The 27,088-nt window shown below is 38.3% G+C and overlaps 3 protein-coding genes across 4 annotated transcripts in view; 2 read left to right on the forward strand and 1 right to left on the reverse strand.

The window, feature by feature from the left end:
• ankfn1 (ankyrin repeat and fibronectin type III domain containing 1) overlaps nucleotides 1–8,793 on the forward strand; it is a 73,875-nt gene extending 65,082 nt beyond the window's left edge. For both annotated transcript variants that reach the window (XM_053510803.1, XM_053510804.1), the window contains exons 21-24: nucleotides 38–206; nucleotides 889–1,055; nucleotides 5,695–5,905; nucleotides 6,176–8,793. In XM_053510803.1, the coding sequence (XP_053366778.1) occupies nucleotides 38–206; nucleotides 889–1,055; nucleotides 5,695–5,905; nucleotides 6,176–6,885 (1,257 nt within the window). In that variant the 3' untranslated portion in view covers nucleotides 6,886–8,793. The remainder of the gene's footprint in view (nucleotides 1–37; nucleotides 207–888; nucleotides 1,056–5,694; nucleotides 5,906–6,175) is intronic.
• A 1,715-nt stretch (nucleotides 8,794–10,508) lies between these two features.
• Nucleotides 10,509–12,059, forward strand: nog3 (noggin 3). Its single transcript, XM_053511934.1, has one exon. The coding sequence runs from the start codon at nucleotides 10,917–10,919 to the stop codon at nucleotides 11,598–11,600; it is 684 nt and encodes a 227-aa protein (XP_053367909.1). The 5' UTR covers nucleotides 10,509–10,916; the 3' UTR covers nucleotides 11,601–12,059.
• A 7,917-nt stretch (nucleotides 12,060–19,976) lies between these two features.
• Nucleotides 19,977–24,173, reverse strand: enpp7.2 (ectonucleotide pyrophosphatase/phosphodiesterase 7, tandem duplicate 2). The gene is made up of 6 exons (XM_053511968.1): nucleotides 23,858–24,173; nucleotides 22,214–22,359; nucleotides 21,301–21,933; nucleotides 20,928–21,171; nucleotides 20,268–20,382; nucleotides 19,977–20,174 (listed from the first exon to the last, which is right to left on the reverse strand). The coding sequence occupies exons 1-6, from the start codon at nucleotides 24,102–24,104 to the stop codon at nucleotides 20,117–20,119; spliced, it is 1,443 nt and encodes a 480-aa protein (XP_053367943.1). The 5' UTR covers nucleotides 24,105–24,173; the 3' UTR covers nucleotides 19,977–20,116.
• Between the last annotated feature and the right edge of the window lie 2,915 nt (nucleotides 24,174–27,088).

Genomic DNA, 27,088 nt, shown 5'->3' on the forward strand with positions numbered 1-27,088 from the left:
GTGTGTGTTCCTTTGTGTGTGTCTATTTCTTGCACAGGCTAAGCACTTCCGTCTCTACACACAGGAGGTGCTCGAGTTGGGTCACAATGTGTCCTTTCTTTTGCTGCTGCCTGCCTCAGACGCCGTGTGCACTGCCCCGGGCCAGACCAATCCCTACACACCCCACTCGGGCTTCCTCAACCTCCCTCTTCAAATGTTTGAGCTCGGTACACTGGCTTCTGTTTCAAGTTCTACAATATTAGCTCAGTTGGCCTTATAAAATCCACGGATTCCTTTCTCCACCACCCCCCACCCCCCACCCCCCTCCTCCACGTCCAATCACGCTCCCAGTGGAGCCTCACTAAATCACACAGACCCACAAATACACACGCCAGCAGGGGAGCAGTCTGCTTTGCGGCTTGCCAAATACCCCCTCCCACTCCAGGCTGGGTAAAAATGAAGAAAAGGTTAAACAAGTAATCGATATTGTAATTGAACCAGATCTGTGCAAACACCACTAAATCGTTTTTATTTCAATCAGCCTGTGTATTTGTGTGAAGAAGTGAATCGTGTAAAACCATGCATGTAATTTAGAATGTTTTTGGCTGAAGGTTTGATGTTATTTGGACAGTTTTGAGCCGTCATTTGAAACATGATCCTATTGTAACATGTATAAACCATCTTCAAATTTACATAAAAAAACAATACTTTTAAAGAACTCAATGTTCTTGGTAAATTAATTATAGCCTCACATTGTTCTTAAGTCTTCACAAGATCATTTATATGGATTTTATAAATTGCTTTTTTTACAGGAAGTTTCAGATGTAGCTGACTAATATATACACTATTATGCTATACAACATTACTGAATTTACTTCTCTTTTTCTTTCTCCATGTCTCTTTGTTCAGTTCACTTCTGTGCATACAAGGAGAAGTTTATCAGCCTGTATTGCCGACTGTCCTCTGTGCTCGACCTGGACGCCTTGATAACCCAGCAGGCTTTGAGAGAGGCCATTACAGATGCTGAACTCTTGATTGCCAAACAAAGACACCAACATATACTTGACTATATCCAGGTATTTCTACAGAACACTAGGCTTCATCCAATTCTAAACCAGTTCGTCTCTTTTTTTTTTTTTACTTTCATTATTTTTTCACACATCTATGACTTCAGCGCCAACAGTGAAATGAAACGAAATGTAATTTGTTACACAGTGGTGATGGCACATATCTCCAGACACATCGAAGTGTGTGAGATGTCATCCTACGAAAACAACTTAAGCTAATAATCCAATTAGAAATGTTTATTGATGTTGTAAAGTATAACTACTAGACATATAAACTGTAAAATTGCTTGTTTTTCTGGTGTAGAAATTTCAATATGAGCTTAACAGAGTCTCGCTACAGGACTTGAAAGAGAGCTGTCTGTTCAGTGCACTAGGGTGAAATAATCCCTCTTCGCCACCACGGTCTGGACTATTAATTGAGATTGACCACAAAACCACAAGAGTGTTTGTGTGATGTCAGATCCAAGAGGCTGTGGAAAAATGTGGCACACTGACCACAGATTACACACTGCCTGTGAGTGGTGAGGGGAGAGAAAGAATACCAATCAATGCGAGAAACTGTATGGCCTGTGTGTGGCTACTCAATGTGGCACCAATTAGCATAAACATTTTAATGTTCCACAGAGGAGCATGCAAAAAAAAAAGCCACATCTGTCAAAATGGCACATTAGCGCAAAGCACTTAAGGTTCTACGCTTGTATGAGAGATGAATTTTTCCACTGTCAGGTCCTGTCAGGAAACTAATGTAGACTGACCACAAAAACATGCACTTTAAATATCTGAGCCATATCGTGTCATTCACTGATGAAGATTCTGTAACATATATCTTCTTTTAAGTGGGAACCATAATCGCTTAATTTAACAGCTTAACTACCTTTACTTGGGATAAGTTAAGTGTATTATCCATTAAATCATCAAAAATCGTAATTGATCATCACAAAGTTTAAACCACTCATGTAGCGTTTTAATATGTAAAAGCTTAAATCACTCCTATTAAGCAACAAGTACATGATGGATCAGTGTTATGGCCAGGGCTTCTTTGAAATCAGTTAAAAAAGAAACAAGAAATGCTTTGAAAATCTTAAACAGCCTGGAAATCATAATAAATTAAGTTAGGAATAGAAAAAACAAATCCACAAAACAAGATCCTTATTCTAAAATGCAGAAAACCAATGATCTTGTGTGGACTACAACATCCTTTGCATATTTCCCGCCTGTTTGCTGCAGAATCTCCAAGCCAACATCAAAATGAACACTGATTTGGTGAACTAAGCTCTCTCACAAAGCTAAGTAAAAGCTGCCCCTTCCATTTTATTTCACTTGCCGTATTTTAGTCCCTCCTTTTGTCATTAGAGCACTAGCATACTTTCCAAAGCAGTCATCCTCTGGTGTCAAACCTCATTCCCAGTTGAATCTCACATGACATTTGCTAGGAGGAGTTCAAATTTCAGCTTTTTTTTTTTATTCAGCTTGTCTGAATTTTTTTCTCTCTACATTTTCCTCACCATTCTGAAATGAGCTCCTTGTAAATACAATTGCATAGTAAGTTTTAAGAATGGAAAATATGAAAGTGGGATTTAAGGAGATTCACTATATGGAAGTCAACAGCCCTGATTGAAAACACATTCTGCTTCTCACTTTATTGTAGCACGGACTGAGGTTTGTTTTACTTTGAAGATTCAAAGAGCCGCTCCAAAGAACATAAAGTTAATGTCTTAAAAAAGAAAAAAAAAAGATGAGGGATTTCGATCAAGTTAGAAGTTTTGCACTAACATAAAATTAATAATATTTTTATAATAACATAGAATTTTTAGTCAACCAAAGTGGATATCAAGGTTAAAATCAGACACAATAAAAACGGCTTGGGACACAGGACATTAACTTTTAAGGGATGTGTGACATGGACTCCTTATATACCATGTGCAGTTTGGATTCAGGTTAAAGTTATCAAAAATCATGTGCTTGGAAGTGATACAGAATGCCTGCATTATGGAAAATGCAGTTGTCGATAACAATATTAAGTCTAGTTGATTTAGGTGTTTCTCTGACAAAGTATATCCAAACGGCTCCTTTCCTGTGCTTGACTCGCTTAAACCAGTCATCTGTGGCTGTGAATGAGTCAGTGAAATTAGCATCCCATGGAAGCAAATGGAGCATGCTTTGGAATGGGGTTTAGTATGTCACTAAGTGGTATAAGGAGATCTATGCATACTGGGCCCAATTCCCCTGACTTTAGTAGCAGAAGACCCTGTGGAAGCAGGTGATTGCCTAATTTTTTATTTCAATCTGCATGTTTGTCTGGTGGGGCAGATATCCTCAGGCTGACCTCCATCCCCATATTTTTACTTCCAGCACGCAATATATTCTGGATATGTACCTGGATGGCCTTTGGCTGGTATAGAATCTGGCTATGAGAAAAGGAGGGACTAAAATACGGCACGTGAAATAAAATGGATTGTTCATGGGTTGTTCCCAAGGAGTGCAGATATAAACATTTGTCTGGGAATGAAAGTTTGCTCTGCCAGTAAACCAGATATCTCTTGTCAAAGTCCCACAATGTGGCTCCCACGAAGCATGAAAGCAGCAGGATGTGCTCATTACTAGATTCCTTTGGAGTGTCTGTATGTAGATGGGACAGTGGGTATTTGATGGTGATTTGGTTAATTCTTTGTACTGTAAGCATCTTGGTGGTTATGGCTTCATGGGCGATACGAGCATGTGCCGTAAATTGAAGAATTGTTGGTGGCAATGGGGTGATCAGTGGGTGATCTCTTTTGAATGTTTAGCCATTGTGGTGATCATGGATCAGATGAATTCCTGGTGCAAAGTGCTGACTTGTAGGAGAATGAGTTTGGTACTGTGTATGATTTGGGCATCCCAGATGGGTCCCACCTCAATAGCAAGGATACACAGTGGCTGCAGCAGGTGTTGTGTGGGAAAGTTGAACTTTTTTTTACTGTGGTTGACAGCACCTATTTCTGCTGGCTTTCGATCTTTCTCAGTCGCATTTAGACAAGGTTGGCATACTTGCATGGGCTTATGGTTTCTTATAGTGTTTAGAGTGTACTGTATCAGGGACTGTACTTTAAAAAAGTTTCAGAAGCAGGTGACCTAGTCAAGTGTCCTCTTGTCATTCTGGCATGTAATCTTTTTGAAGATTTTAAAGACCCAGACCCTAATCAAAGGTGGCTTTGAGAGAGGTCTCATAGTATTAGTGGCAATGGTGCAGAATTTAAGTAAACATTCTGCTGCTCTGCACAGACCTTGGGACAGGGTGACTAACTGTCCTCCTGGTTCTTTTCCCTCTGGTTCATCACTAAAGGCACTCTGAAAATGTTAAATGAAATGGCTGCAAGATAAACATTGCTCCCATCCTTGGAACGAGATTGTTGTAGCCCAAGTTAGTGCTTTGCTTGGCTTTCGTTGTTCCAGCCACTTTAAGACTGGAAAGGTTTATGGAGCATTAAAGTAGAAAGCCTTTATAGAGAGCATTTTCACCATCGTATTTATCTGGTTGGGTAATCAAGTAAACTCGAAGGCAAGAGTGGCAAGAGTGTTGCATAATTAAACAGTGGTAGTTAGGGCCTTCAAAATCATACTAATCTTGACATCTATCTCCACTAGGTGCTGCTTGCCCTCTACATCTTAACCATGTCAGTTTAGTTCTCCTGCTGCTCCATTTTAGACCTGCATGAAATCTTTCATTTCGTGAAACATCTGTCTGTCAAATCCAAAACACAGTTAAAAAATAAAAAAAAATTACTAAGGCAGCACAAGAGACAGGTGATTTGAAAAATGCAATCTGCATCATGGCAAATTCGGGGTAGAAAACACAAATCGTTTACTTCAGAAGGAAGGTGTGTGATATGGTAGGTTTGAGTCCTAATATGTGCAGATGTTGGAATTCAGGAGGTGATCATTGGTCATGTGATTTTGAATGTGACACAGTTTGTATGCTTGGATGTGTAGTTTGTTGGCAATTATATTTGTAGCCTATTGTGTGTGCTGGGAGATGGTGCATCTAACCCAGTGTTTCCTAAAGTGTGGTCCATATGAAGATACTCTGGGTGAGCTGTGAGACAATTTACAATAATAAAAAAAAAAGCTTTTAAGTTTTTCGATGTTATAATAAAGTTTTAAATTATCAGCAAATAATTATGATTGGTAATGTAAATGTTTGATCACAGCTAATACAACAAAGGCATGTGAGTTAAATTGCATCATTCTTCATTTATCCTATTAGCATGTGTTGATTAAAGTTGTGAGTAAAGGTCTGGGTGGTCTGAAGAAGACTTTTAAACTTTTAAACTGAGCTGTTCCATGTTAAGTGCTTAAGCTGTCATTTAAAGTTTTTAGGCCTTGTCATAAAAAGTTTTTCATTTTAATATAGCCATATTAATTTAATAAAATAATATAGCCATATTAATATAACCATTTTAATATAGTTTTACTACATGACATTCAGTATTGACCTCAGATAATTCAGACTAAGGAATACTGTAAACCACAAAAACAGCAATCCAAATAAATTTTTCACTTGGAGTCAACTATTCTAACAGAGTGCAACTGGAACTGGAAGAACAATAAATCAAAACACTTGACAATTTATTTTATTAATATTGCTAATAATGACATTATTGCTTTGTAGCAAATGGATGAGATGTGGCGAGATATCCGCTGGATTACTGATGCTCTGCAGTATGCCCGCTATAAACAGCCTTTGGGTGGTGTGCCCATTACATGGCTGGTGGATGCGAGCTTAGAACCTGTAACACAGAAGTATGATTCCATCTCCTCCAATGCAGACTATCTACCTACTCCCTCTCCCTCACCTGAGTTAAGAAGAAAGGCTACAGATGGTAAAATGTTTATTATTACAATGTGGCATTTATTTTAATTAGACATCTTACCAGAAACTTTACTGAAACTAAAAAAAGCACAGAAAAGCACTTCTGATCTTGTTAACCAAAAAAAAAAATTGAGGTTATGTATTTTATTAGTAATTTATTAGTAATCTTTTCCTGTGTTTTCAGTGTTCACATACATTTGCACAAGACATTTTTTGCCCATATATCCTATAATTTTAAACTCAACACAATACAATGTTTAAAATTTTACTTCTGTTTCAGATTCTCAGGCAGTTTCTGATGAAGAAGGCTGCTCTGAGGTCTTCCTCCCAACAGACAGCGACTACGACTCCAGCGACGCTCTGAGCCCACGAGATCTAGACCTGGTTTATTCTTCAGCCCAGGATCTATCCCATCAGGCTGTGCACACACTAAGCGGCAGTGCCCCTGACGTCCTTCAGATCCACGACCTCAAACCCAGTGCCTGCCCTAAGCCGATTCTGGCTCCTGAATCCTTCACTAAAGACCTGGAGGAACTGTCCCTGTCCTCCTACTCCAGCAGATCATCAGAAAAGACATTTCGCTACAAGCGCAAACTACTGTCTAAGAGCCAGCCCCAGAGGAGCTGCTTCAGCGGAACACATCGCTGGCTAAGGGGCCAGAGTGAAACCCAGACATCTTCTCTTTCAGAAGGGGTTTACACCCGGCAGAGCGAACTGGATCTGCCCCTAGAGCTCCCTGTTTCCTTCCCACACTCCTCCTACAGCATGGATGACTGGAAGGACAATAACAAGCAGAGCAAATCCACTGTGCACAAGATCTTTGTGGAGTCGTGCAATGAGACATCCCCAAGCAGACATGATACTCGATGGCGAGATCAGAAGGATGAGCCACATGGAGGAGCTGCACCAGGAAAGCTGACAGCTCAGGAAGTGGATTCAGATGACCAAACCAATGAGCTGGTTTCTGAAATACTCAGCAGCACTCTCTAGAATGAAGCATCTGTATTATTGTACTGTATGTCATGTTGATGTGTTTTGTCATATATCGTCACCAGACAGCCTCTAAGTGAATACAGTTATAGCATGCAGACTCTCTCTGTGTTGTATTATGTGGAAAATTCATTAGGAGAATGTGCAGGAAGAAAAAAATACGTTGCTGGTCAACTCTGTAGGACTCATAAACCGCGGCTATGACTGTTAATATACTTACTATTAATGCAACATGAAATAAAGTGCTGCTTTAACCTTTGAACTTGAAACTGCCTCTGCATAGACTAAGATGACAGGTGGAAGGTGAAAAGTAGTACTTTAACTCCCAAGCTTTAGAGAGGGCTTCAGATTGAGTTCCTATATCAGAGGTAAACCTCTGCATTAATCAGGTGTAAGTCTGCATCCCACTGGCACGCCCTTAATCTCATCTTAAATCAAGTGATGAAATGTACTTAATACAGAATTTAGTCATGTTTTAATGGTGCTGAATAAAAAAAAGTTCACTAATGTCTGGCTTCCAGACACATATAAGCCATTGAAAATGATTATGGACTCAGCATCTTAAACTATCTTAAAGTTACCTTCATAAAGGGTCACCTTTAAAGGGTGAGTAGGTAAAATCCGTTCGTAACATGCAGTGTGGATTTTTGGAAGGTTTTATCTTTTCCACTTCATTTCATAATGGTAATGAATTAACAGGCAGAGAACTTTGCTCAACTTGCATTCTGTTTTTACCTCCGAATGATTTTTGATGTACATTTGTTATCATTTGAAGTGTCAACAATGTGACATGTCTGTCAAAGTTTTTTCGCGTGATTGCTCGCTACCTTGTTGACATAAAAAAATTAAAACCACTCATGTTTGATGAACAGGCACATTAAAAAAAGTGCACTTTAGAGACCTGTTTACATCATTTGTTCAGCAAATGCAGGCAAATTGATATTTTGTTTTGCTGTTGGCCCTGGAATAATAAAAAAAAAAAGTATCACCTATGTTATTGTTGATCTTGTTGTTGTTTGCATTTTTGGTACAGGACATTTGTACCACTTTATAGGAAGGGTATGCACCACTTTTTAAATGGCTGTTTGTGACTGTAGTAGATTTAAAAGATTACACCGACACGTTGTGTCTTCAAAGCCATAGAGATTTTAAGTGTATTGAGAATTATATTACTAAAGAAATGCTGTCTGTGGGTTCAATACTGTGCTGATAGTGGGCCACTGTTTCACTTGGTAAATTTATAATGGCTCTTTCATGCAGTGTCACATTAATGATGGTATGTAAAACAGACTGGATGTTTAATATTGAAGTATTTGGCGACAAAGTGGTTATTAGGATGAAAGCGACAGCAAGGGCAGCTTATGTGAGCAACATTGTGAATTGTGTCTGTTGCACTGTTATGACTTGTCAATGTTGCAGTGTATTACAAATATGTATTTGCACCATCGTTTCCTCAAAAAAATGTTTTTACTGCACTTCTGTCCTTTTAAAAATATTTAAATAGTTTCATCCCCAGAATTTATGTACAGTGATGTCATTTAAAGGAATGATATAATGCACTTCTTTATCTTGTGTGTGTGTGTGTGTGGGCCTGGCCCTGAATATGTACAGTATGTGTTCTGCCTGTTTTCTAATAAGTAATACATTTCAGTAAAAAATTTAAACAGACATTCCAGATAAGGTTAAATGATCATTTTTGTCATGATACCTTTAAACTGTGCACACAGCAAGCCAAAAGCATTGAAGAGCATCATACCTGTATATTTTTGAATAATGCATTTATTGATCTAAATAATATATTTGTGTATGATATATTTTGTCTTTTATCCCTGTTTCTATTGTTACTCATTAGCTTTTGCAATGCAGCTGAATCTGACCATGTGGCAGATGTGTTTATGAACTTGAATATGAATAAAAATAAATAAATCACCACTTCCTCGTAAATATGCTTCGAAGTGTTCTTTGTCAAACAAAAAGGTAAAACGTTAATATACAGCTACGTCGTTTTCCTTGACAATAGTTAAATATAACCTCAAAATACTGTATATAATGTATTAAAATTACATAAAAACATAAACTGATAGCAAGATGTATGTACTACTGATGGGCTCTGTGATATTAGATGAAAATACATGTAGTGTCCAAACTGAAAGAGTTTTCAAAGGGAAAGAGGTCTGGAGGGAGAAAGAGTGTGTGTGTATATGTTTGCATTTAAAAGTGAACTGACCTTAAGCCAGCTACAGTGAAACCATAGCTTGTAAATCGACCGTTCAAATTGGTCTCCTGTTAGATCATCAAAGGTCTTAGTGAGGAATTAAACAAAAACAAATTACATTTTTATCTAGCTGGATCATGAAAGAATCGGGAATATTTGTGCCTCAACCTGGGAGGGCCTTTTGATCCATCAGTAAGATTGAGAGCACTGAGCACTTTAAGTGTAGTCTGTGAAACCACCAATGCTCATGGTGACAATATTTCAATCCCCCTTACGTCATATATTTCCATTGAAGTCAGGAGGTAAACAGCACTGCTAATGAAATAATTCAAAGCATTATAGTGTCAGAAATGAAAATGAGTTAAGAGTGATAGGTGATAGATATACAGTACTGTATGTATCTTCTTAACAGTAACAGACAGCAGCCAGTTTAATGACCAACTCTACAGCTAGACTGTGAAATGATTCCATCTATCACTATAATAATATCGTGTTTGACAATCATGGTAGATTTTTTTTTTTTTTTTTTTTTACATTCAGACCATTACAGCATCTAGTGGCATTACAGGTTACACTTGCTTTTTAAAGATGATTAATGTTATGCTTTGACAAATTACCTGTATAATCAACCTGCATAAAATGTTTTTGTTCAATGATGGACTTTTGATTCTTGTGCAAACTAGTTTAAAACTATTTTGCAGTTCATGCCTCAGGACAAGGGGCCACCAATTCCCCTGTCACTACAGTTGGTTGGCACTCTTATCTTGGAAACATAATTTCACCCCATTTCCTTTGTCTCGAGTAAGACCTCACATCCTACTGGCGCCGGACGTATATTGTCACAGTATTAGGCCAGAAAATTACTCCAAGGTCAAATTAGACATTAAAGGGGAATACAGGAATATCGGAAACACTGCCCGGAGGAGTTCTGAACACAGAGCCTTTTAACCCTGCATGCCCTCATGGCCAATGCTTCTACTGCTGTTCCTTTAGCTGCTCAGTCTTGTGGAGAAAAAATTATGACCACATGCATGTGTTTAAGAAAACTCTTTATTTCTATTAAAAAATTACAAAAAAACAAAAACAAAACAATTTTAATCATAGGCGGACATGCCAGGTTTTAAAACGTAATGCGCGTCTGAGTTAGTGCATGCGTTATGTAAAATGTTGACCTGTCATGTACATTGGTAGGTAAAATGTAGATTGAACGAGGCCTTTAAACTCCTCGAGGTGTCACACTGGGACAGGTTGTGATAGTTATATGCGCATGCACCCTCCGCAACAACCCCCCCCCCCTTCCCCCCCTCCAGAATCCCGTCCACCCCTCCCTCTGAGAGGAGGAGGCGCCGGGGGAGCCCTGGCAAAGCCCCCGGCATTCACACTGGGCTTTTTTGCGTTACATCACAAACGGCGAACATAAATCGGACAGGCCATGGAGACCCTCAGTTGGGCGCTGGACGGCACAACGCGAGGAAGCACCATGCGGACGCGGGGCGGTGCGGAGACACGCGGACGCAGCAACGAGGAGCTGAGCGCCGAGCGCGCGCCGTGTGACGGAGCCATGCGCTTACTACTGCACTGGCTCCTGGCATGACCTTCAACTAGGCGACTTGGTGGATGCGCACTTCTCACGTGTCCCACTGCGACTTATCGACTCATCTTGGGGTGACTCGTTTGGCTACCCGAACTTTTCAAGAAGGACACTGATTATCAGTGTTTTATAGACACGATCAGGAGTTTGGCGCTTTGCACGCGTGGACGTTCGCGCCGATCTTCTCCAGGATTACACTTAAGATATCCTCGCGCGCAAGATCAAATGGATAACATGGATAACGTGTCTCACTTTCTGGCCATGTGCGTACTGTTTGTCGCTCTCGGCTTCCGGATAGAAGGCGGCTCGTGTCAGCACCACACACCAATGCACTACCTCCTTCGTCCTATCCCTAGCGATAGCCTGCCTGTCGTGCTGATCAGGGAAGAACGCGATCCGCTGCTCGACCCCAAAGAGCGTGACCTGAATGAGACGGAGCTGCGCAGCATGCTGGGCGCGCAGTTCGAAGCGCGCTTCATGTCCGTCGTGTCGCCCGAGGAGAAACGTGAAAACCCGGGCATGGACACTGAAGAGATCAGAGAGCAATTTACGCAGCGTCCTATGCCCAAAGAGATTCGCGCTTTGGACTTCGACATAATGCACGACGCCAAGAAAAATAAGAAGATGCGCAGGCGCGTCCTGGCGTGGATCTGGTCGTACGCTTTTTGCCCGGTGGTGTACGCGTGGCAGGACTTGGGCATCCGCTTCTGGCCGCGCTATGTCAAAGTGGGCAACTGCTTGACAAAGCGCTCGTGTTCAGTGCCCGAGGGCATGATGTGCAAACCCTCCAAATCTGTGCACTTCACACTGCTGCGCTGGCACTGCACGTCCCGGCGCACATCCAAGTGCACATGGATCCACGTGCAGTATCCAGTCATATCCGAGTGCAAGTGCTCCTGTCCGAACTGAACCCGAACTGAACCTGCGGGTTAACCTGTCTCTCAAGCACTGCCCGAAGTGTAGGAATGTCTCTGCGATGTATATGTGGTGTTATTTTACCTTGTTTGTTTATACAGTGTAAAAGAGGTCAGTATTTACCTATATCCAGCGTCTACTGTATTTGTTGAGCATACTCTGGGTTAATGTATTTATGTGGAGAAAATTTCGCGCTGCGAAAAATTAAAGGACATTTTACTGAAGGAATTGTAAGCTTTTTTTTTCCATTATTCGGAAAAAAAATATATAAGTTTTTTTATAGACCTCAAATAAAGTATGAATTACGGTGTAATTGTTACAGCTTCGTTGTTACAGCTGTGAATATTAAGTGGCAATAGAGTAATCATAAACCTGTAAATTAAGAGAAACACCTATTTATTCTTTATTTCCATGTAGTCCAAAGTCTTTTGAAATAAAACCACTTAAACTGCATTATTGTTTTTTGTTTCTTTGTCTGTTAATTTTTGTAAATGCTATGCACTTTGAATAAGGTGAAATATGATCATAATTTTTTTACCTTATTCCACCTGGTCGAAATATTATGTCAAAACTATTGAGCAAGTTACATACAGTATGTCTAGGTGTTAGGATTTAATTCTTATGTTGAAGAAGGAGTGGATCAGTGACTTTAGTTTTTTTTTTCTTTTCCCCCACAGACGCCATCCATCCTCAGACAGTCTGAAGGGTCTTTGTAAAAGGATTAAAAGTTAAAGACCTTCATTTTCAGATTCTTTCTTTTAATCTGTGTGGCGCCTGAAACACATAGTGGATGAATGATCACATGTAAAAACATTCTTGCTCTGTCTGCAGCCTAAAGTCTATTGGCATGAAAAGAACAACTTGACCAAGGTGAAGAATGAAGACACTAAAGTTTCTTTCTCTATCGATTAACTTTAAAGCTTCTTATATGACATGCCGAAAGAAGGCTGCCATGCTGTTGTATAACTTCAGTCTATTTTAAAGCAACCTTAAATTAGTGGGGATTAGTATCAAAGCGATGTAAGACCTAAAAATAATATTAGTCTAATGATAAGCTTAATTTTTCCATGCATACAGTTTGAGAAGTGATGAAACTATGCTGTTGAATGATTTTTTGCAAGTTTGACATATTGATAGTCGTCTGAGAGGGTAGTCATAACATGCTCGGGACTATGTTACACGGGCTAGTGCGCTGTGTGTGTTTGGCAGTTTTCAAAACAGACTTTAAATTTCCCCCATGCAGACTGAGAAACACTGCCCCTCTTTGTGTACATGATGCCAATAAAAAAGACTGGTTAATGTTTGCTGGCCTCATGGGTAACAAACATATTCAGCTAAATCTAGGATCATAAACAATGTGTTAAATTATTACTTACTTTTCTTCTTCATGACTTATTGTATCATAAATATTACACCTTCATTTCACCCGTATAATAATATTATACATTTACAGTCTGTTGTATAATAAGCATCTTCCGTAATAATTACATCCCTTTCCCCCATGCTGATTATCATGGCTATATTACTGATTCATCTTTTGTCATTTACATTGTTCCACATTAGTAGGCAGTGTTAAAAAAAAATATTCTAAACAATTGTATAATTAAGTTCTGCTGCCTTAAGCTAGATGCTAATAGAGTCTCAAAGACCATGTCCCCCAAATCTTAGACCATCTCATTCCTGGTGATATAAGAGAAAGCTCTGTATCATTAAACCACAGCATGCCACCCAGGCATTGGCATTTATCCGGAATCACTAACAATCAGGTGTCAGGGCCTCAACCGTGAGGAGGGTTTGCTTGGCCACCCACAATTTCACATTCACCATGCCAGAGTGGTAAAAATCACTGCTTTTAAACTTTCACACTGGATTTTTCCAGCCACGCCTTGGCAACAAAATAGATTCTTATTACTGGTGTTTGTTGCTTAGTAACTAGGCTAAATATCTTTCTGACTAGAATGTGGATAACAGAATGTGGATGCCTGGAAAAAGAAAGACTGGTGTACGTATATTGCCTTTTTTAAAAAAAAAAAAAAACACTTTTTTTTGCCAGAACTTTTCAAAATTTGTATAAAAAAATATCGAACCTTAAATAAGACCTCAAACTTGCATCATGGGTAGATCTCAGGTCAAATGAGAAAATCTAGCCAGTTAGAACACATGCTTTGGATCATTACTCTGACATTACATTTTAGCAATATATGCACCAACCACTAAGAGAAGATGTCATTCCTGTCAGTTTCCATTTGTCAGTATTTTTTACTTTAGATGATCATTATTGGTGCATAATTTGTTATATATGGAAATTTTTTAGGTCTTGATAAGAAAATGTAAAAGTCTTAAAACATACTGTACTAGGGTCTTTATACAGTATTCTGTAACAATGTAATAGCTATTGCTGTACAGTATATGTACATATGATTGTGTGTTAGTAAAATAACTATCTTCATTCTGATTAATAATGATTAATAAAGCTATATAACAATAAAATATCATCTATAATGACCTGTTATGCACTGTACCACATCATTCAGATGACTTAGAGGTATCTACACTCATGTCTTTGGAGTTCTTTTTATTTACTATTGTATCATATTATTATAACCAGCCAAAATATCATTTAGTAAACCAAAATAGGCTGGTGTTAAGGAGTACTGTAACAAAGAAGCATGTAGTTTGTTGTGTTTAAAATGACAGCCATTCTAAAGTATGTTGATAGAGACGCATTCTTTACCTGCATACTCACTAGCGGTTTTAACTGGCACTGGCATGACCCACTATTTGTGTAAGTCATGTGCAACGTTATTATCTACCTCCTAGGAATGAAAGAAGTGCACAAGTGTTTAAATGAATCTGTCAGTCAAATGTGTCATACTGCTTGGTGTGGTAGTGGGTGAGATTACTCTGCATCTGATTCATCAGTAAGACTTTCCAGGTTAAATTCCTTAGCTCAAATTGACTGAAGAAGATAAACATTTTTTTCTGGTGGATTAAAAAAAATCTAATGACCATCCAAATCTAGTGAATTGCTTTTTTAAGCACACATTTCTATCATAATGTTAAAGATATTTACCAGAACTTAAACTTTAACTCAGTTACTATTCCACCAACTATTGCTGGAGTTGTATATAAATGATGTGTAACTATTTTACTGTCCTGAACATTTAGAAAACCTCCACAGAATGAAGCTAATGGTGTTTGAAGAGGTTGTGACATACTGCACCTACCTTTAAAGATTATATCAGATTTGTACATATACTTAAAAACACCCTTTATTTTAACATCTAAAGTACTGTACAGTATATGTACAGTGCAGCAAGAAAGAAAAAAAGAGAAAAAAAATCTGATTTTTTTTCGCCTGCTAGAATCACATCATGAATATTTAAATTTTCAGCAACTCAAGATTTTTTCTCCATCTCCATTAGTGATAAAAAAGTATGCTTGACTCAATTTAGCGTAATCAAACCACAAGCTACATCTTCGTTTGTTCTGCCTGGCTTATGGCAGAAGAAACTGGCAGTTTCCCTCTGTAATTTTCTCCCTGTGGCCAGGCCTTTGTGGGCTGCTTGCCATCATTCCACCTATTCCATTTGTACCCTTAGGATAATTTGGCAATGGATTTTCTACTTCTACGTAGCATTCTCAGAGCCTCCGGCTGTCTGCTACACAATCATTTTTGACATTTTATAGGAAGAGGCTTTAAAATGCAAGTTGGATGGAGCTTCGTAGATCCAGCTTTTAGCGTTTATGCATGGTTACTTCAGAGGAGGGCATATGAGCTTAATTTATAATGTCGTGGAACAGATCACATTTATTCAGGAGAGAAGTCTGCAGTAAACCGAAGCTCTGGGTCAGGGTCTATGGTCTAAATCTCAACATGCTGTGTTCTCTGTCCAAATTCATCATTCAGATGATTCAGGTGTTGGAGTGTAAGGATTCCTGGACTCTAGGATTGGCAGAGAACACATGGGAACTGTCTGCATCAGTCATCTGTGGTGGAATGAGATCCATCATGTATCAGCTTGTAGCTGTTTGGAAAAGGCTGGACTGGTGTTGAAAGTACTGGCAACGCTGATCCATAATAAATGCACCCAGCAGACTGTGGCGCCGCTTCTGTATTATGTGTAAGTGTGTATGCGCATATCTGCTGTCTGTACTATATTAGAGAGAGAGAGAGAGAGAGAGAGAGAGAGAGAGAGCATTGTGGGTGTGTACATGAAAGTTTCTGTCTGTCTGCAATTGTATAAAATTAGCTCTTTAAAAAAGAATGATAGACCACTCTCTAAAATGCCCTTATATGAAAATTTCTGATTATACATTCTGAGACGGCGCTCTTTTCCAGCGTGTGGAGTAATGGAAGAAGAGAACCGTCATAAAGAACATTGGCGTGTAGTGTCTGTGTTTGTGTGTTTCAAAGTAAACATGTGTCACGGTTTGATGGATAGAGACAGTATAAAATATAACTTACACAGTTTTCAAAGAGAATATATCTTTTTTAATCCCCTTTTTATCCTCACATCATTTACAGCCAACAAAACCAATCAAACAAGACAGCTCAGAGTTTCTGTGGTTTGTCTAGTTGCTGGAATAGCTTTGGCTCTAAGGAATCCTGATCTGGAGCCCTTTGACACCTCTGACATGTCTCAGCAAATGCTTTGTGAAAGTGATCCAAACTAGTAAAAAAAAAAAAGAATTAGAATCCTGTTGATGAAAGACATGAAATGTCCACCAATAAAGGCTTGCTGTTATTCTTATTGTAATATATCCATTAATAGCATGAGTATCTTATGACCCTATTTTTATTTATTTATCCATATTTATGTACTATCTAATAATTACACTTGCTTTAAAATGAAGACTCAATAATTAAAAATGTCCTTTGTAATTCCCATCCAGGCCAAATATAATGTGCCCCCTAGTGGTCAACATGAGAATACTGGATGAGCAGCTCAGCAGTGCTCAGTTTTGGCTCCTCACCTACATTTTTAATTTTAGTCGCTTGAATTAACTTGGCAAAAAAAAAATGATGCTAAAAGCGGACAAATTTAACAACCGAATGAAACATGTTGGCAGTGAAAAAAGGAAAGGCATTGTTTTGTTGTAGACTTGTACTTGACAACATTTTCCAAACTCATCTCTCTCAGGATTTCATCATGCAATACAATATTTAGAGGCCTATTTAGAGAAATATTTAGTAATGTGCTCAGTCACAAGGACAGAATGCTTCAACCCACCACTAGCAATTTTACTATACTGACACAAACAAAGCTTCTTTGTGTGCTCTGCTAGGTGCATCACTTCTGTAAATTCCATTAAAAAACACATTACTTATTTTTAAATGAGTTACCGAATGCGCCCATCATGTTTAGATCATTCTAAGAGCTTTGGTAATGCAAGAACCTGATACATGAGTCAAAATCAGATAAATATAATAACAAATGTCAAGAGGTATAATTATTACAAAGTGGCTAAGAAAACTGGAAATCTTAGATTACTTAAGTTGAGGTGCCAATCTCTAGATCCCATGTGAAGGATTATTTTTGAAATGTTTAAGTTAAAAATTTAAATGCATGAGGAAAAAATTACCTTGGGGTTTAAAAAAAAAAAAGGAAAACTGAATTTAAACGTCATAGCAGTCACTAGCTGGCAGTCTAGCATTGAATTGCATCTTTTATTATCCATATGGATATGTTCAGCCACATTAAAGTCTTCTCAAGGCCTGGCTGGTACATAGCATTTTAAGTCATGTGTCTGTCATAATAAAAAGAGAAAGAGATTTATAACCTCCTATTAAGACTAACCCCCCCGCCCCCCCCTTCACACACACACACACACACACACACACACACACATTCAGTCGATATTGCCTCCTAAATCTTGCAGCTAAGGGTAGAGTTATTCAGGCTGGAAGGAGAGGGCCAGGCAGCGGGGGCGAGGCCTGCACCCACATGTTGGCATGGGGAAAAGTTATCATGGATTAACGCCTTGGTTCAGCCTCAAGGCATGCCTTTGCCTTAACTGCCTGGGCAGGATGGCAGGGACGGGACTGAGCTCACACATGCTGTGTGTGGATGTGGAGGTGTTGAGTCAGTTTTTCCGTGGTTTTCGCCGCAGAAGAAAGAAAGCCCTGCAGGCGCACTACACAGTGACACCTCATTGACAGGTATGTCGTGGTGTCCGTGGCCAGCCAGACTGGCAAGACTGCTGGAGTAAATCTGCCGTCACAAGCTCATCTCACCCGAGTGCAAGGCGACACGGTTCTTGTCAGCCCCCGCAGGACAAGGCCGCTGGCAGACATGGCATTTGACCAAGACCACCAAAGCATCCTGGCCAGTTCCTGTGAAATAGCTCACATGGTTTCAAACCTCATCTACTCTGTGAGATTCACAGAGCTTTATAGACACTCAGCTCATGGGAAATGCACATATTCCAAGTAAGTGAAATCAAAAATTACACGCTGATATGAACAAATAGCACCTAGAGTTCTCAGAGCTTTGTGTCCTTTCTTTTTGAAGTGTGATATAATACATATCAATGTAAGATGAGCGAATGGTACATTCTCGAAGGTCAGATCTGTGGAATTCTAGTAGGAAAGGCAGACTGTAAGTCTACTCAGGCTCTAAACCATGCTGGCATGAAAGGTTCGCAATGCTTTTTAGTCTCTTAGTGGTATGTGACACTTCAAGACAGATCTAGCGTTCAACATCATAAACATATGTAAAAAGAAGAGAGAGAGAGAGAGAGAGAGAGAGAGGGAGGCTCCAAAGAATGGGAGTGTTTGACGTGTCCTGTCTGATTTGATGGATGAGTCGGGATAGTATTAGTGTGTCCCAGTCTGGTGTCGGATTGTTGTCATAGTGTAAACGGGCCGTTCTCTCATCCAGGGCTTCAGAGTGAAACTTCCTTTTGTTTATGTTATGACGATCAGTGGCAGACTTCACAGTCATAACAGCTTTACAAAGACAGTTAACACAAGGCTGAGGGCACGGCATACACGCTTATAACGACTGAGATAAGAACAATAGAGATGGCGTCTCCCACTGTGCTACATGTATTGGAAAGTGTCAGACTGCAGCTAGAAATCAAATTGCTGCAGTGACTAAGTCTAATTATAGGCCGTGTATAGAAGCAGAGATGTTATTGCACTGAAGGATGGATTGGAGTCTGGCACGTGTGCCAAGGGGGAGACTCCATATTTCCAGACTGGCTCTGTTCTGCTCTGGCGGGTGCCTTAGTATGTGTGCGTGTTTGCGTGTACGTGTGTGTGTGTGTGTGTCCAAATGGGGGTTACACTGCAGCACACTGTTCAAACTGTTTATGCATACCAGGCTGCTCTGAGTGGCTCTTTGTCATGAGCTGTTTACATAAACTTATTTTGGGAAAATTCCACATGACTGGACAGGATTTCACTATAAATCATTGAATCTGCAGCTTTGTGTAATGATAACTTCTGTCAGTCTTTTACACCTCCTGAACTGCCTTTTTTTTACCCAGTTAACACAGGTAATTAAAGCTGCTCATTGATCTGGATTTGATATCCACTCAATAATCATCTATACCACTTTGTCCTGTGTACAGGGTCGCGGGGGGCCTGAAGCCTATCTCTGAAGACTTAGGGCACGAGGCGGGGTACACACTGGATGGGGTGCCAATCCATCGCAGGGCACACAGACACACACTCACACACTCATTCACACACCACGGGGAATTAGGAAAGACCAATTACCCTAATATGCATGTCTCAGGATTGTGGGAGGAAACCAGAGTGAAATCATGGAATTCGAACCTGGACCCTGGAGGTGCAAGGCGACAGTGCCAACCACTAAGCCACCATGCCGCCACCTGGATTTAATGTTTCTAAAAAATATTTTTAAAAATGCATTTAGATAGTTAATTTACTCACTCGCTCACTCACGCACTCACTCACTCATCATCTATAACGCTTTATCCTGTATTTAAGTTGGGGTTCAAGCCAATCCCAGGAGACTTAGGGCCCGAGGCGGGGTACACCCTGGACAGGGGACTGCTAATTTATCATTAAAAAACAAACAAACAAACAAATAAATAAATTCAGCATTTTTTTTTTTTGCTATGGAAAGCTGAGTGCTAGGCTACAGTTACTATGTCCACTAGATGGCACTAGAGAACCAAGACATAAGCCTAATACACTTCAACAGTAAGAAGTATTATATTAGTTTAAATATTTGAGTAACCTTTAGTTAGTAATGGCTTTTATATTTTGAGAAGAAACAGTCCAGGTTTAATGGTTAGCTTGACAAAGTTTGGTGTTTTTTTATATTACATTTGATGAACAGACAAATCATAAATGAATTTTAAATATTTACAAAATGGATGGTATGACATGCAAAGTATATTAAAATCCCATTTACTGCAAATGACAACATCAGTTTTCCAATCAAATAGTTAGCATGTGACATGTCATCCTATTTTCCTGTGAAAAATGAAAAAAAAAAAATGTTTTAACACATTCTTAATTAAGTTAATATTAATCACATTGTTGTTAGCTTTAAATCAGTTTTGTCTTCATGTTTATTTTTCTGATGATTCCTAAAAAAAAAAAAAAGAATAGAAAAGAAGCAATGTTAAAAAACTGTATCTTGAATGATTTGTAATAAATGTGAATTTTGGGTTCTACTTTACCTTGTATTTGTTCTATGCCGCTTGAAGACATTTAAAGATGAAACTATGATGAAGACAACTACCAGAAATCCAGCCACTGCAGCTAGGCCAATGATAATGCTCATTTGGTCTGAATCTGTTAAATTAGACAATCAGGCAATGTATGTTTTTTTAAGCATGTTGGCATTCAGCATTGTTGCATTGTTTGAACTGGTAAGGCTTGAGCCAATAAAATTACACCTTGTCCAGCAAATCACCTAGAATTATGATATACTGTAATAGGATTGTTGTATGTGTTTTTGGTACTTCATCTGGATTATTATCTATTATTATTATTTCTTAATTTTAAAACTTAACACCCTTAGACCTTCATATCATTGTACAAAGGTTATTTTAAAATCTATCTTTACTTGACCGAAATGAAAGGGAATCTAAGCAAAACTGGTATTCATAACATTGTCCTCAACATGCCAGTAAAATAGATTCAGATGGTAATAAATAATCTTGTGCAACGTATAAAGGAAAAAAATCACACATTCTTCATCTGATTCATCTGACCTTATCTGATAAAGCCAAAGTTCAACATGATACCATAAAAGTTCACTTGTTAGCACTGGTGTCCTCTGTTTATCAAAGGTGGCAAAGCAAAAAAAGTCTTAAATCAAACCAAACCAAACCCACCTTTGCTGCTACACTGTTGCCCACCAGAGACTAGAAGATGTCTGGTGTTATCAAGAGATCCATCATTGACCTCATGTTTTATTCCCAGAAGATGACACATTAAGGGATAAACATTAACTGTCTCAAATGGTCCCACCACCAGATTCTTGTGGAAGTCAGGTCCCACTGCCCTGAAGAAAGCCTTCATGTCTAAGGCTTGATTATCAAATCCATGTTCTCCTTTATTAGTCTGAACTGGGAGTATCTGAAACATACAAAGTGTACAAAGTTCATTATGTACAGTACAATCATGTGAACATATTTAAAATGTGTACCTAAAAAATCATCAAACTTTCTAAATGTATATTTTGCATATATGCATTTTAACACTCACCCCACTGATTACATATCCTGGGTCAGCATAGAGAACAAGGGGTAAAATACGTGGATGATTTGCATAATGAAGACGAGCAGGCATGTCTTCCTTTTTATAGACATGGAGGTTAGGATGGGCACCCTTGAGGACACGATAAACCTTCTCAAGCATGCCCTCTTTAGGCAATAGCAACCCATTAGGGCCATAGTCCAACAACTGGAATGCAATATCTCGAAATGAAAAGCCAGGGATTTGGGAGAGAATAATCTTTTTTATTCCATCCCCTTTCAGTACGGTAGTCATACCATGATCAGCAGTGATGATTATGTTCAGCTGGTCAGAAAGACCATGTTTTTGCGCAGTGTCACGTATATAGCCAATGGTGCGGTCCACTTTCCTGACTGCATCACGCCGTTCTGGAGAATCAGGCCCATATTTATGGCCTGTCTGGTCTGGTTCACCGAAATATAATGAGACAAAATCCAGATCTTGTGTTTTGAACCAATCACTCATCACTTTATCCACATTTACCCTCCAATCTGTCTCATTGCTATAGTCATAAAATTCAGATTCCACCTCACACACTTGCACTCTTTCATTCTGATATGTGGCAGCTGTACCCGGAAAATGCAAGGAGCCCGTTTTCAGTCCCTATGAGAGTTAAAAATAAATAAATAAATAAACAAATAAATAAATAAAAGGAATTGACAAGATATCTCATGAAACACATCACCAGCTGATCACCATCAGCTTATACGCAAGAGTTTCATTTAATATTTGTGATTTATGGAATCTTAAGTAAACTTCCTCAAACCATCATGCAGTGGCTTTTCACCTCAGTGATACACTTAACCCTAGAATGAGGCTTTTACATCTACAGAAGGAACATCAAATGGATCTTTTCAAAATGTTCTATCTCTTGATTCTTTACCTGTCTTTGAGCTGTAATCCAAATCGGTAGACTGCCATTGTCCCAATAGTCATCAACAAACTGTGCTCTGTAATATTGCTTCTTTTCCTGAGTGGTGGTGTTGAACCATATATTGTGAATCACACCATGATTCTCGATGTAACGTCCTACACAGATAAATAAAAAAGAAAAGAAATATGAAGCCATTTTAATAAATATACCGTCAGGTCCAAAGTAATTAGACATTGAAAAATAAAAACTTTATAGAGAATGACTGCATGAAGTTTCTAACCAATCACCAAATGCTGCCTTGCTGCCTTCAGCTGCTACTGTACTTGGTCGCTTTGTCTCCAGTCAGTAAAACGCATGCTCAGTTTAGTTGAGTTCAGCTGACTTACCTGGCCCTTTGCATTTTATACTTTTTATTTTATATATTTCAACTTTTTTGAACTGTATGTTTCGAATCATTACCCATCTGTCCTGTCCCTTTCGAGGTTTTTTCATTAGTTTTGCCAAATTTGACTGAATTTGAAAAGAAAGTATAGTTCTATACATTCCAGAATTCATTTTGCTACTTCGATCAGGAGTCACATCATCAATAAACATCAGTGACCCAGCTCCATTGTCAGCCATACCATAACACTATCTCCACCATGTTCGACATGAGGTGGTATGCTTTGAAACATGAGCCTTCCTTTCCTTCTTCCTTCTCTAAGTTCTAGGTTAGGTTCTAAATTAATCTTGTTTAAGAACTGTGCATGGTTATTTTTATAGATTTTTAAAATGATTATTATATAAACAAACCTTTCGTTTCAAACCTTTCTGGTTTTAATCTTAAACCACTAAATGTCTTGATTGTAGATTTAAAATTGATAAATTATTGCAGAGAGAATTGTTGACTTGGCTAGCTGTTGTAAGAGGGGTTTTCTTCACCAAGAAAATAATTCTGTGATCATCCACTGTAAACGTTTTGGTGTTGCTTATTTGGCCACTCCTAGAAATTTCTGCTGTCTATTTGATAAGTTTGTCTTGTTTATAATGATGTCCTTCTTCACTTGCCTCAGCATCTCTTTAAGATGCATATTGGGAGTTTCCATGAGCAGCAACCAAATGCAAATTAAACACTTGAAATAAAAGCCAATCCTTTTACATCCTTGATTTTTTGTAAATTAACTACACCAAAATGCCAGAACTGGCCGTAAAACTGTTTTATGTTTTTTTTTTTTTGTGGTGTAAATGGATCGACATTTAGATCAGGACTGTCACCTCTATTAATCAAGCAGACCATAATAGGACAACCGCTTAAGTAATATTTACTCACATTACAACATTTGCATTAGTCACATCTACCTACTTTGGTGCACCTCGTTGTAGAAGCTATAAGGATATACAATATACTATTCATATTGCACAATTTGTGCCACTCACCTCATTATTCTTTCTCAGTTTCAGGTATGGTCTACTTTTTTGTAATACAATGAGTAAATTGCAATAATTAGTAAATTTTTTTTTTTTTTTTAAGTGAAACACTTTCTTGAATTTTTAACAATTTCATATCAGCAGTTTTGCTCTGTTCACACAATGAACCTGTTCAGACACTCATGATGCTACTTGGTGCCTACCTGTTCTTTCTACCTGTTCTTTCTACAGTATCTTTCCACTCACCTGTAAGCAGAGTGAAGTGACTTGGGCTAGTGATTGTTATGTAGGGTGGGATGACATAAGTAGCTTTTACACCATCTTGAGCCATCTTGTTGAGATTTGGTGTGTCCACATCTCGATCATAATCCCATCTGAATCCGTCAAAAGAGATTAGTAGCAGTTTGTTACTTCCTGTTGTACAGGGTTCCTTGATTGGAGCAAAGAAAGCTGGAGAAATTGCAAACAACCAAATACTTATCGTCAACAACATAACTAAGAACAAAAATTTCAGACACGCTAAAGTTTTATGTGCTATGTGCTCTATCTCTACTGTCTTCCAGCCTTTCGTACACTTTATAATATTTTACTTCACCTTGACTTTTATGATCAGATTACCTTACTTTATCTTATCACAACTGCTATGCTTAAAGGTTAATAATGGACAATTTTTACTCAGCACTTTTTTGCAGTTTTATAACTCTACTTCGGTTAAGTTAATGTTGTTTTCAGTCGATTTTGTACTATAGTGAAACTATATATTATTTCTGGAATATTAGAACTTTTACTCCAGCACACATTGTATCAGATGTTTATTATCCATACATTGTGTTGTTATCTGTACTGTATATGTCTTACGGCCTTCATTCGTAAAGCTATACAAAAATAGTACAGCATAGCATATTTCTTTATTATTATTATTATTATTATTATTATTATTATTAATATTATAATTGCACAAAAGGAGTTGTGGGAAAGGCATTATGATGGGAAATATGTGTAATGTCAAACAAACAAGCAAACTAATAGGCAAACAAATTAGAGTAACCAACTGCTGTTCCATGTATGTAAAGTGTATACAGCTTAATTCATATTATGAGACATATTCCACACATACCAAAAGAAGAAAATGGTGACTCATAATAAACCTTGATTATGTAATGTATTACTTTGTGTATAATAAATATGATAGTCAGGTTTAATATAGGTTATATATATATATATATATATATATATATATATATATATATATATATATATATATATATAATTTTTTTTTTTTAATCTGTAGCCACACACACGCACACACACACACACACACACGCACACACACACACACACACATACACACACACACACACACATTGGGGGCAGCATGGTGGTACAGTGACTAATGTTGTAATGCTGCCTCACAGCTCCAGGGTCCCCAGTGCAATCCTGAGCTCAGGTAACGGTCTATGTGCAGAGTTTGGCATGTTTTCTCTGTGGTCGAATGGGTTTGCACTGGGTTCTCTAGTTTCCCACCACTGTCCAAAAACATGCAGGTAGGCAGATTGCCTACACTAAATTGCCCCTAGGTATGAATGAGTGTGTGCATGTGTGTATATCAGTGTGTGTATATCAGTGTGTGTGTGTGTGTGTGTGTGTGTGTGTGTGTGTGTGTGTGTGTGTGTGTGTGTGTGTGTGTGGTTGTGCGCATAGTGGTACGAGGTGAATTTTCTCACCTTACACCCAGTGTCACCAGTGTCAGTGGCTCAAGCATAATTCAGGCCAGGATAAAGCAGTAGGTAAATAATTGAATGATTTTTTTTAATCATTAAGTTAGAATGTGGCTTGGAAAGAAATACACAAGAATGAAAATTCTATTAGTGTTGCAATTAAAACTGGTATTGCACAGACCTATTTCAAGTGGCGATGCTTAATTGTCTGTTCCTGCTCCTAACTTAATCTTAAGAAGAACCAAAAGAACAGTGGCATTTTGTTGAACAGACCTGAAGGTGGTATATATTACTATTATTATTATTATTATTATTATTATTATTATTATTATTATTATATTAATAATTGAATGTTTTGCCCATAATCCAGTAAATACAAGCAAGAAAAAAATGACAGATGGGAAACATGACCACCCTAAACTTAAAGTAATGTTTTTATCATTTAATATGACCCAGAGAAGCTTAATTTAAGAAACAGATTATTAATCACTATAAAAATATAAATACAATTTATAGGATGTTGTGGTTACATTAGATTGCATTTTTCAGTCCTGTGTTTTTGTTATTAGTAATATGTAGTCCTTTGTCATTTTATGGGGCAACATAGTTTTGTGGGTTTTGTTGTTTTGTTTTGCTGTATAGTGTAATGTTGAAAAGAATTCTGAAAGGAATCAACACTAACAAGTGTAAAAAATAGAAAATCTAAATCTTATAGTTAAATTATAAATAAATTGCCATCAGTGTGCTGTAAAGTAACGGATCCTTCTGTGCCTAGAAGGAACCTAAATTTGAGATAGTTGAATTTCCAACAGAGGGCAGTATTCACTATGGTTAGAAAGAAATACTGCTCAGACTAGGCCTTTTTAAGTTTTAAAAAAGACAAGATCTTAACAATAAAAATGTTAAGCATATGATCTGTGCGGCTTTAAACACTTAATTTTAATTACTTTTAGACCACTGATGTCAGTTAACATTTAACATAGTAGTGGCTGGTAGTCCAGTTAAATGAATTTTAAATGTGAAAATAAAAAATAAAAAATTATCACTGAGCAGTGTTTATTCACTCATTTCCTTTCCTGCTGAGCTAGTTTGCCTCTCAGCATTTTTACATTTGAATACTCCACACTCTCTGGTAACTAGCTGACACTAAGGGATTGCTAAAGTTGTTGAGTAGTACTCACTTGACCTACAGCTGCTGAGTCTTTTAATTTACCTGGAGACGCTAATTTTCAGCGCATATTTCCTCCACATAATATTTTTTTCTGTACACTTGAGTCAGATAGCTCCCACCATTCTTAATGTACTTAATAAGTAGGTACGTATAAATAACCATGCTTAAATACTTGTGCTTGTGCAGTAGTATGCAAACAATTTGGAAGGAAACGGTTGAAACCAGCACGTTTTTGCTGCCTTGGACTTGACCATCTCAAGGACACCGAGTCTGATTTGGACAACTCCTGCACTGAATGCAAGACGATGCCAATGTTGACATGATGCACTTGGCTGGCAAATTTGAATCCTGGCTTAGAGTAGAATCTGGCCCAAATCCCTCAGTCTAAACAGCTTGCTGGTCACAAAAGCCCAGGCCGAGCAATGACCAGCAAGCACAACAAGAAGCCCAGAAAACAGTCTGAATTACTCTCTAGAGGAATCAAGAACTTGGCAGCAGGCATAGCTTAGCTGAAATCAATGATACAGGAACTGAAACCATATTCTGAGGCTTCTCAACAGAGGGCTACTGATAGCTCAATATCCAGTC

This window comes from Clarias gariepinus, chromosome 14 (assembly GCF_024256425.1).
Source record: "Clarias gariepinus isolate MV-2021 ecotype Netherlands chromosome 14, CGAR_prim_01v2, whole genome shotgun sequence".
NCBI lineage: Eukaryota > Metazoa > Chordata > Actinopteri > Siluriformes > Clariidae > Clarias > Clarias gariepinus.